We start from the raw sequence: 18,576 nt of genomic DNA, 5'->3' as shown, positions 1-18,576 counted from the left end.
CCTTGTTGATTCCGGAACTAATACAAATGCCACCCTGTGATATTTTGTTGTTTAATTCACAAATGAGGTAAATTTCACACAGACAAAAAAGGCACCACTGGGAATCGCATCCATGATCTCCTGTTTACTTTGACCAGCTAAGCCACGGAGTCAAATCAAGCTGTAATTGCACCATGTCCTCTCACTGATACCTGTCAGCTACCTGTCACTGTCCGTCAATGTTTGTACTTTTTTATTTCTATTACTCTGTGTTTACAGATAATGTCTGTATCGCTCGATGTGTTTATCGATAATGTCTGTATCTCTCGCTGTGTTTACCGACACTATCTCTCGCTGTGATTATCTCTCCGTGTCAATCTATGGGCTGATTCTGAATGAACAATGAAATAAATGAGGGGATCAGACAATTCACCCTCTGACACTGAGGAACTAATGAGCCAAACTTTATAATAAGTTATTGTTTATTGTGATGCAGCAAAGAAAACATTCCATCTTGAATGATTTAGGTTCAATTTTGTACAATAAGAAACTGTGACCACAACGTGTTTCCAACACGCCGCCTTTTAAGTTGATGTCAGACCCGCTAACGTTGCAGCACGAGGTGTACGCACCGCGCCGATGACCTTCATGTGTATACGGGCATTTCAGACATTTTATGTGACACAAGAGCTTTCCAATCCCCGCCAGCTCCTGGACACCGAGACATCCGGCAGAAGCAGCATTCACCGCCAGGACCGATATCGCGCTCCCTTTGCCGGACTGCAGGAAATTCAATGCTGAAAATACAAAGCAGGACGGACAGTATCTGGAAAACAGGGTTCAGACTTTGGTGAGAACTATAAATAAGACTTTGGGTAGATATAAACTAGGTGTGTATGTATGAGTGCGCTGTTTTATAAACTGTAGCTCTGTATATATGACGGCGATGTTTCTACGTGAAATACGAAATGAACAGTAGGGGCAATTCCCGGCGTTATATTTTCTTCCCAGACAATGACACAAAGTTTACTTCGCTGTGGGAGAGCTTTGGACTGAAGCTTTGAAGGTCCCGGGTTTCGGCAGTTTTTGGTTATTTAGTTTCGTCTTCTTTATCACATTTATTTACAGTGAAATGTTATACCCGCCACTGAATGATTGGGGATGGAACAGAGAGACATCAAGGATGAGAAATATTTCGACCGCATTCATTGAGCTTTTATTACTCGATTGCCTTATGTCTTTTTCTCTGTTTTTGTCTCTCTCGGTTGATGCATTTGTCTTAAACTGATACCTTTTCTACATTTCGAGTTGGTCAGGCAGGCTCTGTCTGTCTATTGCTGTTTGTGACCATTAAACGGGAAAAGGCCGCGAGTTAAACGTTTATCTGCAAATCGGAAAAAGACAAATAAAAAGAAAGATCTGTTTCTCCGCTCCAGAGGCAAAGATGTAACGGATGCTACACAAAAAAAAATCCCCGTGACTTTGTGTGTGGATTTATTCCTAAAGCTTGAAGTTTAAGAGTTACAAAAAATCGAAACAAATTAAGTAATCTTGCGATGGCCCGTGCGCTGTTCGGACCCACAACTTTGGCTAACTGTCCGTATAATAAGGATAGATGACAATCCAACACAGGCAAAACACAAAAAACATACCAACGTTTCGACTGCCACTCGCTAACCATATCAGGATTTCCATCAGTCTGAAAGAGAATGTTATCGTTTGATTATGTAAAGTGAAAGATGCGCCTAGGAGTGATGCGCTGTGTTGAGGTCGCGTGGCGGTGTGGGTTCGCAATCCCACTCCTCACGATCAGTACTGAAACATAGACAGAACAATTATTTGTCTATTCGGCTGGAGGAGATTTTTCAGCCCAGTTGATTTGTTCCTTCCAGAAAACCACCTCGAACTGCATCCGCGGCAGGTTTGTTTTTATTGGTTGTAAGAATGTATAGAGTTAGGGTTCAGCCGAACAGTCCCAGTGGAATCAATTTATTGTGGCCTGGACCAGTGATGTCCAATACAGTAGCCACTGGCGCGTGTGGCTAATTGGATACCGGTATGGATCATTTCAACTGTGAATGTAATTTTAAAAAGATACATTAATAGGCATAGTCTTTGAGCAAGTGATCTCAATTCTCATATTCGGTTGACGTATGCATGTGGACTTTAACATTTTTGTGTTTTTGTGTGTTGTTGGTAAAATGATAAGATGGAAAGCAGAGTATGCGAGTGCTTTTGCTCATTGTGAGTATTTTACTTCCTTGGTTACTGAATGGTGGTAGATGATTGCAACGAAATATACATGTAAAGTGCATTTACCTCCACTGTGTGTGTGTGTTAGTTGCGCTAGGAGCTGTGCCCTTGAGGCAAGTTTCTTGTTGTCAGGAAAAGTGAAAGAGCAAAATTAAAAACAGAAACTACTGGAAACACTCAGTTCCTAAAGTTCCTCATCCCTGGAATCACTCCAGCAAATCTTTCCATCAAAAGCTGTTCTCTGACAGACTGTCTACACAATCGCGGGGTGTCCTATCGCACACTATCTCACCCGATCAATTACAGAATGCAATGCTCTGAAAAACAACTAGGGGTGAAATTGGTCTTCGGCAGTAGCGCAAAATGAGCGAGAGTGCAAAATGAGCGATAGTGCAAAATGAGCGATAGCGCATTAGCAGCCCGTTTTGTTGTTGGCCCGTTTTTCCGAACAATTGACTTCAATGGATAAGGAAATCGGGCGGATTGTAAAAGGGGTTGCTGATTCTTTAACACCTGTTTTACTCGACTGCCCGAGACCAATTTATACCCTAAAGTTCACAAAGCTTTCTACAGCTCATGCCTGGGTCTGCCCGAGACCAATTTATACCCTAATGTTCACAGAGTTTTCCACAGCTCATGTCTGGGTCTGCTGTAGACTCATTGGGGTAGATTGGGACTTTGTGTGATGGTGTAACACGGGTGAGAGCGAATCCACAGCCGGTTTTACATTTCTCCCCATTTTTATTCCTATTAACTTCAATCAAATAAAAATTGGAGGGATGTAAAAGGGACTGTCGATTCACTCAAACAATTTGGAATATCGCAATATGTCACAATCCACACCATAGATTGAGATCGATTTCTATAATTAATCACCAACTCCATTATCATTGTATCGAAATAGATGGACTTGGATCATTTTTTATCCAGCAATTCTTTTGTGCGTAATTTCTCCCTTCTGTGGTGATATTTATATATATTTCTCATTTTATCTCAAATTTCACTCCCCTACACCCAGATATTCCACAATCTGCTCCCTGAGGTGATTTTTATATTTAAGTCCTTGTTTATTCCCAGTATTTGTCCCTTTCTTCATGTTTCCCTCTCTCCCTCTAATCGTGATTTTGATCATTAAATCTGTATTCCCACTTTAAAACCCTATCTCCGTGATTTCCTTGTGTCCCTCTAGAATTTATAAATCTTTGCTGATTCCTAATATCAGATCCTTCTACTAATTTATTCGCTCTCTTCTTCCTGACGTGATTTTCATACTTAATCTCTGTTTATTCCTAATTGCATTCTCTCTCTGCATGTTATTTCCTTTTTTCCTTCAGTTCGTGATTTATGTCGTTGAATTTATATCTGCTCCTCAGTTTCAAACCGTTTCTCGGTCTTTTCTCCCTCCTTCCTGAGGAGATCTACCTTACATTTAAATCTCTGTACCCATGTACAGAATAATGTATAGTATATCAAGAAAGTTAGGTTAAGCATATAAAAGTCAGTATTAATATATTATGAGAATGTATTCTGTGTGATGGAGGCTACACATGGTTTAGTTCAGGTCGTTAGGATTCCACAGGGGGAGCACTTGTTCCGTAGCCTCGTAGGTCAAGGCACCTCAGGTGCACATCCAGGTACTTTTTAAATAGGATGAGGGTTTCTGTCTTTACCACCCTTTCAGGCAGTGAGCTCCCCTCTGGGTGATTTTTTATCCCTCAGCTCCCCTCTAACCCTTCTACCAATCACTTCAAATCTATGCCCCCTGGTTATTGACCTCTCTGCTAAGGGAAATATGCCCTTCCTATCCACTCTATCTATGCCTTTCATAATTGTGTACACCTCAATTAAATCACCCCTCAGCCTCCTCTGTTCCAAACAAAACAACCCCAGCCTATCCAATCTTTCCTCATAACTAATATTAACCAGTCCTGGCAACACCCTCGTAAATCTCCACTGCACCCTCTCCAGTGGAATTGCATCATTCCTCTAATGTGGTGACCAGAACTGTACACATTACTCAAGCTGTGGCCTAACCAGTATTTTATACATTTCCAGTATAATCTCCCTGTTCTTATATTCTATGCCTCGGCTAATAAAGGAAAGTATTCCATATACCTTCTTAACCACCTTATCTAGCTGCCCTGATACGTTCAGGGATCTGTGGACATGGACTCAAAGGTCCCTCACTTCCTCTATACCTGACAGTATTGTCCCATTTATTTATTTATTTATTTTCGATTGTGTCCTCCCTTGCCTTGTTTGCCCTCCTCAAATGCATTAGCTCACACTTTTCCGGATTGAATTCCATTTGCCACTTCCTGCCCACCTGACCAGTCCATTGATATCTTCCTGCAGTCGACAGCTTTTCTCCTCACTATCAAATACACGGCCAATTTCTGTATCATCTGCAAACTTATTAATCATGCTCCCTACTTTTAAGTCCAAATCTTTAATATTTATCACAAAAAGTAAGGGTCCTTGTACTGAGCCCTGCGGAACCCCACTGGAAACTGTCTTCCAGTCACAAAAACAGCCGTCGGGCATTACCCTTTGCTTCCTGCCACTGAGCCAATTTTGGATCCAACTTGAACTCTCGCTTGGATCCCATGGGCTCGTACTTTTTTGGCCAGTCTGCCATGTGGGACCTTGTCAAAAGCCTTGCTAATATCCATGTAAACTATATCAAATGCGCTACTCTCACCGACCCTCCTTGTTATCTCCTCAAAAAATTCAATCAAGTTAGTCAGACTCGACTTTCCTTAACAAATCCATGCTGACTGTCCTCGATTACTCTATGCATTTGTAAGTGACGGTTTATCCTGTCCTTCAGAATTGATACCAATAATGTTCCCACACCGAGGTTAGACTGACTAGCCTGTAATTACTCGGCCTATCCCTCGTTCCCTTTTTAAACAATGGTACAACGTTAGCAGCCCTCCAAACCTCCGGCACCAGGCCTGTATCCAGTAAGGATTGGAAAATGATGGTCCGAGCTTCCGTTATTTCCTCCCTTGCTTCGTTTAACAGCCTGGAATACAATTCATCCGGTCTTGGTGATTTATCTACTTTCAAAGATGTAAATCCCCTTAATGCTTGCTCTCTCACTAAGTTTATCCCATTTAATATTTCACACTCCTCCTCCTTATCTGCAATATCTGCATCGTCCCCCTCTTTTGTGAAGACAGATGCAAAGTATTCATTAAGAAACATAAAAACATCTTCTGCCTCCACACGTAGGTCTCTAACAGGCCCTACTCTTTCCTTAGTTATCCTCTTGTTCTTCATGTATTTATAAAACATCTTTGGGTTTTCCTTCATTTTACTTGACAATATTCTTTCATGTCGTCTCTTTGCTTTCCTAATTTTCTTTTTTAATTTCACCCCTGCACTTTTTTTCCTCTAGGCTTTCTGTAGCATTGAGTTCTCGACGTCTGAGATAGGCTTTCCTTTTCTGCCTTATCTTACCCTATATGCTCCTTCACATCCAGGGGGCTCTCGATTTGGAAACCCCACCCCTTTTCTTTTTGGGAAAATGTTTACTCTGCACCTTTGGAATCTTCCCCTTGAATGCCTCCCGCTTGGTTTTCCTGTTAACTCACTGTTGCACTACAGTTGAAGTTACAAACTGATTGAGGATGGCATTTATTGGTTTTTAACACAAAGACTTGGATGCTGTGAAGTAATTAAGCACCAAACGTGAACTTCTGCGAAAAGAATGGATTATCATTTGATTAATTCGATGTAATGCTTACGGATAAGGAGAAACCAGACATTCGGAGGAAAGGTCAAAATAGTCATTTTGTGCAAAGAATGTAATTCTAGCTTCTGTTAAATAAATCAGACTAAAATTGGACTCAATCTGAATGTAGTTCTGATTTGGGATTTGGTTTATTTCTCCATTATTCATATTTTATTTAATCTGAAAGAATAACACTATTTGTAACAGTAACCTAGCAGGAGAGTGCTCCGGGACCCTGTCCAGTTTAGTAACACGGCAGAAGGGTTAAGAGCACATTGTGATTTATTACAGAATACAGCAGGCCACTGGGGAAGTTACACATGGTGCAGATTTAGGAGAAAAGAGGTGCTTAGTGACTTCACACTTTAATTTGGGGCAATGCTTTTTTTATCTCCAAAAGTTTTAATTTTACATTTAACTTAATGGGCTCTTTTTCCTGAAGAAACTTCAGGCAAAACCATGGATTTATAAAGAAAAATATAATTTATTATTAATACACTAGAAAAATTGACATTAGAGTTTAAACAACATCTTAGGTTTGTACCCGATTTAGAATTGCATTAACAACAATAAAACACACGTATTGGATACCCAAATGTATAACCGTTTGCGAATCAAATGTGTATCTTACTCAAACGCCATAACGAAAGTACCGGTGGTTGGCTCAAGCTTGCCTGGAAGATAAGAACATAAGAACATAAGAAATTGGAGCAGGAGTAGGCCAATCGGCCCCTCGAGCCTGCTCCGCCATTCAATAAGATCATGGCTGATCTGATCCCAACCACAAATCTAAAGAACACAAGAAGTCGGAGCAGGACCCGGCCACATAGCCCCTGGGCCCTCTCCGCCACCCACAGGGCATTGACCGATCCGAACTCAGCTTCATGTCCAATTTCCTGCCCGCTCCCCATAACCCCTAATTCCCTTTACTTCAGGTGTTTTGATGGATACCCATGTTGTAGTGTAGCGTTGCTTTCTCTTGTAACCAGGTCATCTGCTTCACAGGCAATCTGTAAACCTGCATCGAAGCTGGGAGGTGGCGAGCAGTCATAAACATTCCAGGTGAGGTGGTGCTGCCAGGAAGCGAAAGGCGAGGTTGTAGCAATCGTGGTGGATCTGTGAATCTCCCCACTCAACTTCTGCCCAGCTTTTAAACACCTTTTTAACACAGAATCACACCTCGGGGGACGGTGGCTTTTCAACAACAGCTTCCTACAGATACAACCCACGATTGATTGACACTTCACTTGTTTTCTCTCAGTGTCCACAAAGTAACCAAATTACGTCGGCAGGTGTTCAAACGAACTCTAGCCCTCCTGGAATCGTTGCTTTGGATCTATTTTCTGCTGTATGATCTTTTATAATGTGCTGTTAACAATCCTTTTAATAGTCCTTCCAGAAAAACAGTTTTACATTTGCAACATTTTAAAAATCAAATATACTGTCTTATTTGCTGCTTTTATTGTGATCACCAATTTTGATGTAAAATTGCAAAGCCATATATTTTTATATACTGTACTCAATGTAATGTACCACTTTGATTTTTTGCCACTCTTCACCACATCTCCTGATTCGCTGCTGGCAACGATCCACCTGATATATATTTTTTCCTTAGCTTGCCCCATAAGTGCACGTCCAGCCAGCTAAGCACAAAAGACCCCTTTTTCTTCAGATATGCTGAAGCCGATTTATACTCAGGCTTTGGTTCATCAGATGAATCTTTACTACACAGAGCAGCTGGGAAACTCCTGTGGTAAGTAATGGCCAGGGTCAGATACACAAAACTGAATGATTTCATTGTGCAGCCTCCAGACGTCACTTATAGAACAGTCAAAAATAAATCTAAAAGAGTATTACCCCAGAACAAACATGAATTCGTCTGCTTCATCTGCTGATGGTCTGAGAGTCAGAACTCACACACATTCCAAGCTGATTGCACAGTTTGTTTGGTTAACTAATGCTTTCTGAGTTCTTTTTTCTCTCCTGTCTCCATCCTCCTGTCGCTCTATATGTTTGTCCATCTTTCATGTGTCTGTTCTCCATTTATATCCTTTATCTCCGTTTATTTTCTGTGTATTTTTCTATCTTGCTATTTCCACTCCTACTTTCATTTCTGACTCTCTGCCCGTGTTTAAGTCTCTTCACTTTTTTTTTCAATGCGTCTCTCTCTCTGTCTGTATGTCGCTGCCTGCCTTCTCTCTCTGCCTTCTCTGACTTATTTTACATCTGCCTCCCTGTCCCTCTCACTCGGTCTCTCTCTCTCCGAATTCATCCGTCTTTTTATCTTTCCACCTCTGCATCTGTATCCTTCTCTATCTGTTTGCCTCTGTCTATCTCTGTCTTTGTTACTCTGTGTATCTACTTTTCCCTTTTATTTTTCTCAACTGTTGCTTCCTCCTTCCTTTTTCATCTGTCCTTGTTTCATTCTGTTTGTTTTTTACTCTTTCCTGCTCTGCTTCTGTCTATTTCTTTCTTTCTAGTTGAATTTTATGTCTCTTCTTTGCATCTGTTTCTGTATTTCATCCCATTTCTTTCAATCTATGTTTTAATCTTTGTATTTCTCCCCCTCGCTCCTATATTTTTAAAATGTCTTCTCCCTGCTTTCTCGTTCTCTTTCTCGCTTTCTCGTACTGTCTTTTTAGCTCTGAAACTCTCCTGCTCTGCCTCTCTCTCAGTCTCTAGTAATTTTGAATTGATATCTTCTGTCTATTTGCCTCTCCGCTTCTATCACTTTGTAATGCTTTGTCAGTGTCTCTCTCTCATTCTTTCCATGTCTGCATTCTATCGCTCTCTCTCTATATATATATAAATAACTGCTTTGTTTCTCACTTTATTTTTTCTCTTGTCTTAATAACTCTGTTTGTCTCCTAGTAACTTTGTATCTGCCCCTTTTTGTTCCTATCTCTCCCTTACACCCACACTCCCTCCCCTTTATGTGAATCTGTCTCAATTTTCTGTTCCTGTTCAATTGTTTCATTCCTTTTGTCCTTCTGTTCGCTCTCCTTGTCTTCGTATTCTTATTTTTGTCACTCTCCATATCACTTCTTTTCTCTAACCTACTTTCTACCTTCTCTCTGTCTCCTCACTTCTTTGTTTTCCATTTTTCTTTTTTCTGACAATCTGCTTGTTTCTCCGCCTATATCTCTAGCTATCTTTATGTCTTTCTAATTATCGCCCATGTTTTTTCTCTATGTTTACCTTTCCCCTCACCAGTCCTTGTCTATTATTTTGCATTTCCCTCCTCTTCCTTTCTATCTCTCTCTTCCCTGATCTCTCGCTTTCTATCTCTATATCTGTTTCTGAATTTAACTCTGCCATTCTCTCACTCTCCCTTTCAGTTCTAATTTAATTAGTATGCTTGTCTCCCTGTGTAACCGTGTCTCCACATTTCCATGCCTCTCTCCAACTCTATTTTCTTTCTCTTTCCCTCTCGCTCACACAGACAAACACATACACAAACACACACACAAGCACAGATATACATACTCACTCTCTACAAGCATCAGCGAATACCTAAGGGGGCAATTCTACACAATGTAGTTGCACGATAGTAGCAGACTCCAGGAGGACATAGACAGACTGGTGAAATGGGCAGACATATGGCAGATGAAATTTAACCCAGAGAAATGTGAAGTGATGCTTTTTGTATGTTAGAAAGAGGAGAGGCAATATAAACCAAATGGTACAATTTTAAAGAGTGTGCAGGAACAGAGAGACCTGGGGTTGTAAGTTCTCAAATCTTTGAAGTTGGCGGGAATAATTGATAAGACTCATAAAAAAGCATACGGGTTCCCTGGCTTGATAAATAGAGACAAAGTGTGCAAAAGCAAGGAATTGAAGCTAAACATTTACAAATCATTGATTATGCCTCAGCTGGTGTATTGTGCCCAATTCTGGGCACCATAGTTTAGGAAGGATGTCAAAGCCTTGGAAAGGGTGCACAGGAGATTTACTGGAATGGTGCCAGGGATGAGGGACTTCATTCATGTGAAGAGACTAGAGAAACTGTGAATGTTCTCTGTAAAGCAGAGAAGGTTAAGTGGAGGTTTAACAGAACTGTTCAAAATTATCTCCACTCTCAGTCCCCTACTCCATGTTATTCCACGTCTGCTCCCTCAGGTAATTTTTATCTTTAAGTCCTTGTTTATTCCCAGTATTTGTCCCTTTCTTCACGTTTTCCCTCATGCCCTGCTATCGTGATGTTGCTGTTTAAATCTGTATCCCGAATTTCAGACCCAATCGCCGTGTTTTTCCTTGTGTCCCTCTAGAAGCCATTTTTAGATTTAAATCTTTGCTGATTCACAGTATAAGATCCTTCTATTAATTTATTTGGTTTATTTTTCCTGAGTGAATCTCATACTTAATCTCTGTTCAATCCTAATTTCATTCCCAGTCTCGCTCTTAAAGTGTCCGTGACCAGTTTCAGGCCCTCTCCGTATGTTAGTTCCTTTTTTACTTCCTTTGGTGATTTATGAGTACATTGTCTATTTTCTCCCTGCTTTCAATTCCACTTTCTCTCTTTCTCTTACTGTCCTCTTATTGCCTGTCACTCTCCTGCTCTACTTTTCTCACAGTCGCTAGTTATTTTGAATTGATTGCTTTTATCTATTTACCTCTCCGCTTCCATCACTTTGTAATTATTTGCCAATGTTTCTCTCTCGTTCCATTCATGTCTGCGTTCTCTCTGTCTCTCTCTCTCTGTATATATACATATATATATATATATAGCGAGAGAAAAATAAAGAATATATATTATTTCTCCATTTGTTTTTCTCTCCTGTCTTAATAACTCTCTTTATTCTCTCTGTCTCCGAGTAACTCTGTCTCTCCCCCTCTTTGTTTTTATCTCTCCCTCACACACACTCCCTCCCTTTAATGTGAATGTGTCTTAATTTTCTGCGCTTTTTTTAATCGTTACGTTTGTTTTGTCCTTTGTTTTCTCTCCGTGCATTTCTTGCAATTTTTAGTTTTGTCTTTCTCCATATTACTTCTCTTCTCTTGCCCACTTTCTGCCTTCTGTCTGTCTCTTCACTTCTTCCCTTTCCCTTTCTGTCTTTTCTTCTCACTGTCTCTGTTTGTTTCTCTGTTTATAACTCTATCGGTTTTGATGAATTTCAAGTGGTGCCTTCTGTTTGTTCCCTATCTTTACATTTCTCGTCCTCGGTCATTGTCCATTATTTTGCATTTTCCAAACTCTTCGTTTCTATCTCTCTCTTCCCTGATCTCTCTCTCCATCTATCTATATCACCTCTCTCTATCCCTATATCTATTTCTGTCATTCTCTCATTTTCCCTTTCTGTCTGCCTGTATTGCTTTGTTTCCTTGTGTAACTGTGTCTCCTCCTTTCCATCCCTCTCTCCCTATCTTTCTTTCTCAGTCTCCCTCCCTCCCTCTCACACACACAAGCATAGACACGTACTCTCCAGAAGCAGCAGTGTATATCCTACAGGTATAGTTCTGCAAAATGTAGTTTCAGGATAGGAGCAGACTTCAGGAGGACATAAATAGACTGGTGAAATGGGCAGAACAATGGCAGATGAAATTTAATGCAGAGTAGTGTGAAGTGACACAATTTAATGGGAAGAACGAGGAGAGGCAATAAAAACGAAATGGTACAATTTTAAAGCGTGTGCAGGAACAGAACGACCTGGGGGTTTAGGTACACAAATCTATGAAGGTGGCAGGACAGATTGATAAGGCTTATAAAAAGCATACGGAATCCTTGGCTTGATAAGTAGTAACATAACGTATAAAAGCAAGGAATTTAAGGTAAACCTTCATAAATCACTGGGTAGGCCTCAGCTGGAGCATTGTGTCCAGTTCTGGGCACCACACTTTAGGAAGGATGTCAAGGCCTTTGAGAGGGTGCCGAGGATATTTACTAGCACGATTCCAGGGATGAGGGACTTCAGTTATGTGGAGAGAGTAGAGTTGCTGGGATTATTCTCCTTTGAGCAAAGGAGCCTAAGGGGAGATTTAGTACAGCTGTTCAAAATTATGAGGTGTTTTGATATACCAAACAAGAAGAAACTCTTTCCACTGGCAGGATGGTCAGTAACCAGAGGACAGAGATTTAAGATTATTTTCAAAAGGATCGGAGGGGGGATGAGGAAATATTTCTTAATGCAGCGAATTGAAATGATCTGGAGTGCACTGCCTGAACGGGCGGTGGAAGCAGATTCAATAGTAACTTTCAAAAGGGAATTGGATAAACACTTGAAGGAGAGAACAATGCAGGGCTATGGGGAAAGGGCAGAGGGGGAAAGGGACTAATTGGAAAGCTCTTTCAAAGATCCGGCACAGGAATGATGGGCCAAATGGCCTCTTTCTGTGCTGTAAAATGTTATGATTCGATGTTTGTGATTACCATGGGAGTAATGTTCGACAGCAGGAGATCAGGAACGTTCAATTCCATAAGGCAAGTGAATGATTTAGTCACGGGAAATTTAGAGCTAGAGTTAAAGAAGTGGAATTCTATATCGGGGGAATGTAACAGTGATTATACTTGGAAGAGTATGCACAACCTGCAACTCTCCATTTCTCTTTTAGTCTCCGTCTACGCCCTTCTGATTTTCTCTCTCTCTCTTTCTCGTACTTTGTTTTCCTCTCTCGGTTTACATCTTTCTGTCTATCCCACCTCTCCCACTATCTCTCTGTTTATCGCTCTTTCTCTCGCTCTCATTCTGGATCTCTTTGCCTCTGCTTTTCTCTTTTTGTTTCACTGTCGCTTTCTCTCTCTATTTCCTTCCATTTCTCTCGGTATATATGTGTGTGTCTGATTCTCTCACTGCTCTCTCTGTCTCTCTCTCCCCCTCCGTGCCTCGCTCTCTTCTCTCTCTCTCTCTCTCCCTATGTCTATCTATCTGTCACTTTCTCACTCCCCCGTCTCTCTCTCTTTCCCCGTCTCCCTCTCTCTGTCTCACTGTCCCTCTGGCTATCTGTCTGTCTCTCTCCCTCTTTCTGTCTTTCTCTCTCCATCTGTTTATATATTTATCCGTCTGTCTCCGTGTGTCTGACTTTCTCTCTCTTTCTCTTCCTCTGCCTGTCTGTCTGTCTCTCCCTCTGTCTGTCTGTTTCTCTTTCTCTCCCTCTTGCTCTCTCCCTGTCTCTCTCTCTCCACTTATGCAAAGTGCATCCATTCTGATCAGGCCCACAGCAGCTACCTTCATTGGCAGTTTTGCCCAATTTTCATGGCGACCATTTAGTTGAAGTCCAGCTGAGCTCTTTGTTGCTTTTTGAGCAACAATTCAGGTGTGGTTTGCGGAGAAAATCCCGCCTCAATAGTTCAGATTATCAATAAAATTTAATATCAGAATCCGATTTAAGATCATTTCCTGGCTCAGTGCTGCGAATATAAAATGTACTTTCCGTCTCCTGGGAAGTGTAGGGGATGGAGGATGAAATGAGATTTAGTTCCAGTGCTTCAAACCCTTCAGCTCTTTCTATGATTTCACTAATTTAGCGACTAGATTGATTGGGTATTTCACCGCGTTCTTCAGCTCCTCTCTGAATTTAGACTGGGTCAGGACATAAATACACGTGTTTGTGCAGGAACTGAGAAGCTGCAGTATCTTTGATGTGTGTTCTGTGATATAAACAGGGTCAGTGTAGGAGTAATAATACCGAGTGTCTGCAATTCGCACATAAATGTAAAATACAACCTGTGTCATCCATAACAGTATAAAACTGCCCGATATACTAAAGAGTAAAGTGATGGATTTCTTTCGGTTTTCTATCTCTGGGTCCTTGTGATTCTCTCCATTGCTGCGGCCCCGGAGTCCCCTGCGGACTCGACTGGCCACTAAAATACGTCTGACCGTCAGAACATTGAGCAGCAAAATCAGGAAGAATGGGATAAAAGGGGTTAAAATGAGATGAAACATGTCAAATGAGGACCATACGGAGGAAGTACGGAAGCTCGATTTAATCTCACAATACCAGGGAACATTACCAATTATATATTGAGGTTCATATACAAAGTACCAAGGGACACTCACTGAACAGCCCAGCAAACTCACTGTTCCCAGAACCACAACCGCCATTTTCTCGGTGCAATATTTAGTTTTCAGCTTCTCACAACAAATGGCCACAAATCGATCAAAGGTGAAAGCGACTGTGAACCAGACAGAAACCACAGCGGTTGCAGCACTCAAGAAGATAATAAAACTACAGACAGAAGTAATATCCAGGAAAGAAGGTGGGAAATAAATCGGACCAAACCCCCTCAATATCACATCAGTGGTAACAACCAGGAGATCAGTCACTGCCATTCCCACCAGGTAGCGACTGATACATTTGGAGAGACCGCACTTTCCTCGGGACAGGATCACAATCGCCACCAAGTTAACTGTAAGAGAGAGAAAAGGAAGCAGAGAATTTACAGATCAGACCTGGAGCCAGAGCAGCAGTTTGAGAGGATCTGGGATGAAATTTCCAGCTTTGTCACTGCACCGAATGATGGAAAGTGATTCATTGACTTGGGCAGCGCTTTCAGGCAGAGAGATATTTTTAAACACAATGATCAATAATAAATTGGGAGATCGATACAGAAAGTGAATGAAGTGAGCCCCGGATCCACTGGAAGGGATGAGTATGGCCGCACTGCCGGTGGGGAAAGGAGAATGGATTTTACCGTGGTGGAATATAGCGGAATAAAGCTGTGTTTGGTCTCCAGACGGACGGGAAATAGAACGAAGGATCGGGCAAATGAGGGGACAGAGGGAGGTGCAGCTGCTTTGTTGCTCTCTGTTAATAGAGCCGACAGTGGTTGGCACTGAACCTGGAGAGGCAGCTGGAGACTGAACCGGTGAGTGAGATTGGGAGGCAGACAAGGAAAAGGAAAAGGACATGTAGGAGCTGGAGAGGAGTAGAAGGTTTGTGAAAGTGGATCAACCGAAACAAGGGATGAGGAGACAGAGGATTCAATGCAGTGGGAGGAGGCGCTGGGATTCACAGGGAGAGACTGCAGCAGAGTGTTAGAGGGAATCTAATCTATAGGTTCCACTAACAGAATCCAACTAATACAATCAACAGTTCATTTCTGTGGTCATTGGTGTCACGGAACCTGTGTTGGGTATAAAGTGTGTTCAATAAATTTACATTGTACATTCAATTAAAATTAAACTGTAAAGTGTTAATTAATGCAACCTCGTGGTTTATTGAATCCAGCCGAGCTTTAAAACACAATCGCCGAATAATTCATTACGATCAAGAAATTACCGTTTCTATTCTTTAAGTAAACATTAATTATGTTTAGCTTTAAGTTGGAAAACAAGGAACATTCATAAAAACAGACTGAGGACCTGACAGAGATATAAACACGAGGAGCGAGTCCCACAATAACAACTCACCCAATTTGACGACATCATAATAACTCCTTCAAGTCAAATTTTCTATTTTTAATTGTACTGCAACTTTTAGCAGTTCAATCTGATGAATTATTCTCACTATACCTCTCGCTTTCCCTCATAGTCACCCTCTCTATCACTCACTCTACTCTCTTTCTCAAGTGCATTTTCATATCTGATTAAATCCTGTCATCCTGTGCCTGCATTCTGTTCACCAGCCCCGTGTTCCACCGATTCTATTCTCAGCGTCAGTTTGTTAAATAGTGAAGCATCTGTGGAATAGTTTAATATTTCTACAGATCATTCACGTCTCTACCTGTTCACTGACACTGCTCATTTCATCTACAAATCATGGAATAAACAGAATTAAATGCCTCTTGCAGACAGATCTCACAATAATTGAGATTCCTTCTCCTGTAATTATAAAGTAAAGCGATAGATGGCGGGATTGTTGAATTAACAAAACACCAACATTATCCTTATAATCTACACATAAATAGAAGGGCTCCTGCTTACAACAGATGCTGTGCAAGCTGATTCAACATAACATCAAAATATTTTATTTTACAATGAAGTCCAGCGACAGTCAGTGAATTCATTCACAGTGAAGCAGAGAAAGAGATGTGAAAGAGTCAGCAGAAAACTCAGTTCAGTTGCCTGATATCTGAAGCAGCGTCAGATACACACACAATGAATGAATATTTCATAACAGTGATAACCAATAAAGCATTGAATTCCAAGTTAAACTGAAGCATATGATTGCGGAGGGAGAACATTGCGCTGCCTTCTTGTAATACTGAGACCGTGAGCTGCCTCATTATCAATCACTTTGATGAAAGCAAATGACAGGACATTTTTAGTTGCACAACATGTAACTGTTATCAGTATCTGATGGTGTGATGGCAGTTCATAGCCCAGACACCTGCATCCAATATATTCAGTGCAGTGAATAATCCAGTAACAATGCCAGGTTTGGATCTACAAAGGTCACTCCAGATAAAATGTAAATCCTACGATACTTAACGTTTAGAAGCTAAAGAGATACCATTATTCAACAACACAATAAGTGCAGAGAACAATCCACTAACAATGCCAGGGTTGAAACTACAAAGGTCAGTACAGATATAATGTAACTCCTACAAGACTGAAAGCTTAGAAGTTAAGGAGATACCATTATTCAACAGTATATTGAGTAGAGAGTATAATCCAGGAACATTGTCAGGGTTGGGTATACATAGTCATTACAAGGCTTCTACAAGATCGAAAGAGCAGAGACTTAACACATTCCATCATTCAACCGATAGTTCGGAACAGGTGACTGTGTAAAAGAAGCAGGGAGGAAAAATAATTTCCCACGTACAGCAGCATAGTTAACATTGATTTATATTAACAGCTGGAGATAACGGCTTACCCAAAACTCCAACGGCGGCAAGAGCAGGATAGTAAATGCGTTGTATCTGATAGATTACTGAATAATACATTTCTGTGAGAAGCACTGACTTCTGTTGGCCTGGAAAACACAGCTTCGGTAGGGGATCTGAGCTGCTCCATTCCAACTAGCCATGATTTATACAGGGGTAATTCTCCACTGACACGGTTATGCTCCTGATCATTGCTGTTAGTTTCAGTCACTTGAACAAACACATTACATCAGCAGCTTTTACTCCATTGGAAAAAATGTGGTCCATAAAACACAAACATCTCAAAGTCAGATCTCTCTCGGGAATAAAGTTAAAATCTGCACTCATACAGGACTGAACCAACAATAATGAACTGCTTCATATACAGTTACCATGTCATTGTATTGACCATGTTCACTCCTGGTGATTCATTTATAATTTATACCGATTTCTCCGCAGTGTAGAATGAATCCAGGGACACCAACAGACCCGTTTCACTCTGTTTCTGCAGTTTCAAAATTAAAATATGAATTTTGAGTCTCTGACACGAGGGCAGTTAAAGGGCAGGGTGAGGATTCAAGCCTAGAAGTGACAGTTGGTGATATTAGGGAACGAACATTGAACGTTCCACATTGACAGTCCTCTCTCCGCTATTTTACTGCAGTTATTTACCGGTTTATTCTACATTGGTTAATGGCTCCAGTAAAATTGGTCCTGTGTAAAACGGAGTTGACCTCATGACCCCATTTGACCTCTATCACAAAGGCCCGGTGATTAGACCACCCGCCTCCATTCCCTCTTCAGCCGATTGCCATTGAAACCCTTATCAATGCCTCTGCCCCCTCCAGACTCGATTCCTTCAATGCACTCCTGGCCGGCTACCCAGCCATAAACGTGATCTTGTCCAAAACCCTGTTGTCTGGGTCCAAACAATACTAGGTTCTGCTCGGCTTTACTGACCGCATTTCCAAGTTTCGTAACACTTAAATTTAGAATTTTCATCCTTGGGTTTAAATCCCTGTCAAGGGCAGTCACTCTCACCTCACCTCTGGAATTCAGCTCTTTTGTCCATGTTTGGACCAAGGCTGTAATGAGGTCTGGCGCTGAGTGGTCCTGGCGGAACTCAAACTGAGCATCGGTGAACAGGTTATTGGTGAGTAAGTGCCGGTTGATAGCACTGTCGACGACACCTTCCATCACTTTGCTGATGATTGAGAGTAGACTGATGGGACGGTAATTGGCCGGATTGGATTTGTCCTGCTTTTTGAGGACGGGACATACCTGGGCAATTTTTCACATTGTCAGGTAGATGCCAGTGTTGCAGCTGTACTGGAACAGCTAGGCTAGAGGCGCAGCTAGTTCTGGAGCACAAGTCTTCAGCACTACAGCTGGGATGTTGTCGGGGCCCATAGCCTTTGCTGTATCCAGTGCACTCAGCCATTTCTTGATATCACTTGGAGTGAATCGAATTGGCTGATGACTGGCTTCTGTGATGGTGGGGATATCGGGAGGAGGCCGAGATGGCTCATCCACTTGCCAATTCTGGCTGCAGATGGTTGCAAACGCTTCAGCCTTGTCTTTTGAACTCACGTGCTGGACTCTGGCACAATTGAGGATGGGGTTGTTTGCAGAGCCTCCTCTTCCCGTTAATTGTTTAATTGTCCACCACCATTCACGACTGGATGTGGCAGGACTGCATAGAACATAAAAACATAAGAACATAAGAAATTGGAGCAGGAGTAGGCCAATCGGCCCCTCGAGCCTGCTCCGCCATTCAATAAGATCATGGCTGATCTGATCCCAACCACAAATCTAAAGAACACAAGAAGTCGGAGCAGGACCCGGCCACATAGCCCCT

General features: G+C 41.6%; 1 protein-coding gene across 1 annotated transcript in view; it reads right to left on the bottom strand.

Annotated features, from left to right (window-relative positions):
• The window catches only part of LOC137300274 (probable G-protein coupled receptor 139), a 62,514-nt gene that overhangs the window by 25,038 nt on the left and 18,900 nt on the right, over window positions 1–18,576 (bottom strand). Inside the window, exons 2-5 of the mRNA XM_067969398.1 lie at window positions 13,990–14,084; window positions 6,923–7,044; window positions 1,632–1,678; window positions 612–776 (exon numbers count right to left, since the gene is read on the bottom strand). Coding sequence (XP_067825499.1) covers window positions 612–776; window positions 1,632–1,678; window positions 6,923–7,044; window positions 13,990–14,084 — 429 coding nt within the window. The remainder of the gene's footprint in view (window positions 1–611; window positions 777–1,631; window positions 1,679–6,922; window positions 7,045–13,989; window positions 14,085–18,576) is intronic.

Source organism: Heptranchias perlo, chromosome 2 (assembly GCF_035084215.1).
Source record: "Heptranchias perlo isolate sHepPer1 chromosome 2, sHepPer1.hap1, whole genome shotgun sequence".
NCBI classification, from domain to species: Eukaryota; Metazoa; Chordata; class Chondrichthyes; order Hexanchiformes; family Hexanchidae; genus Heptranchias; species Heptranchias perlo.
Note: the sequence above shows the minus strand (reverse complement) of the source record. Positions and strands in the feature narration are given on the sequence as shown.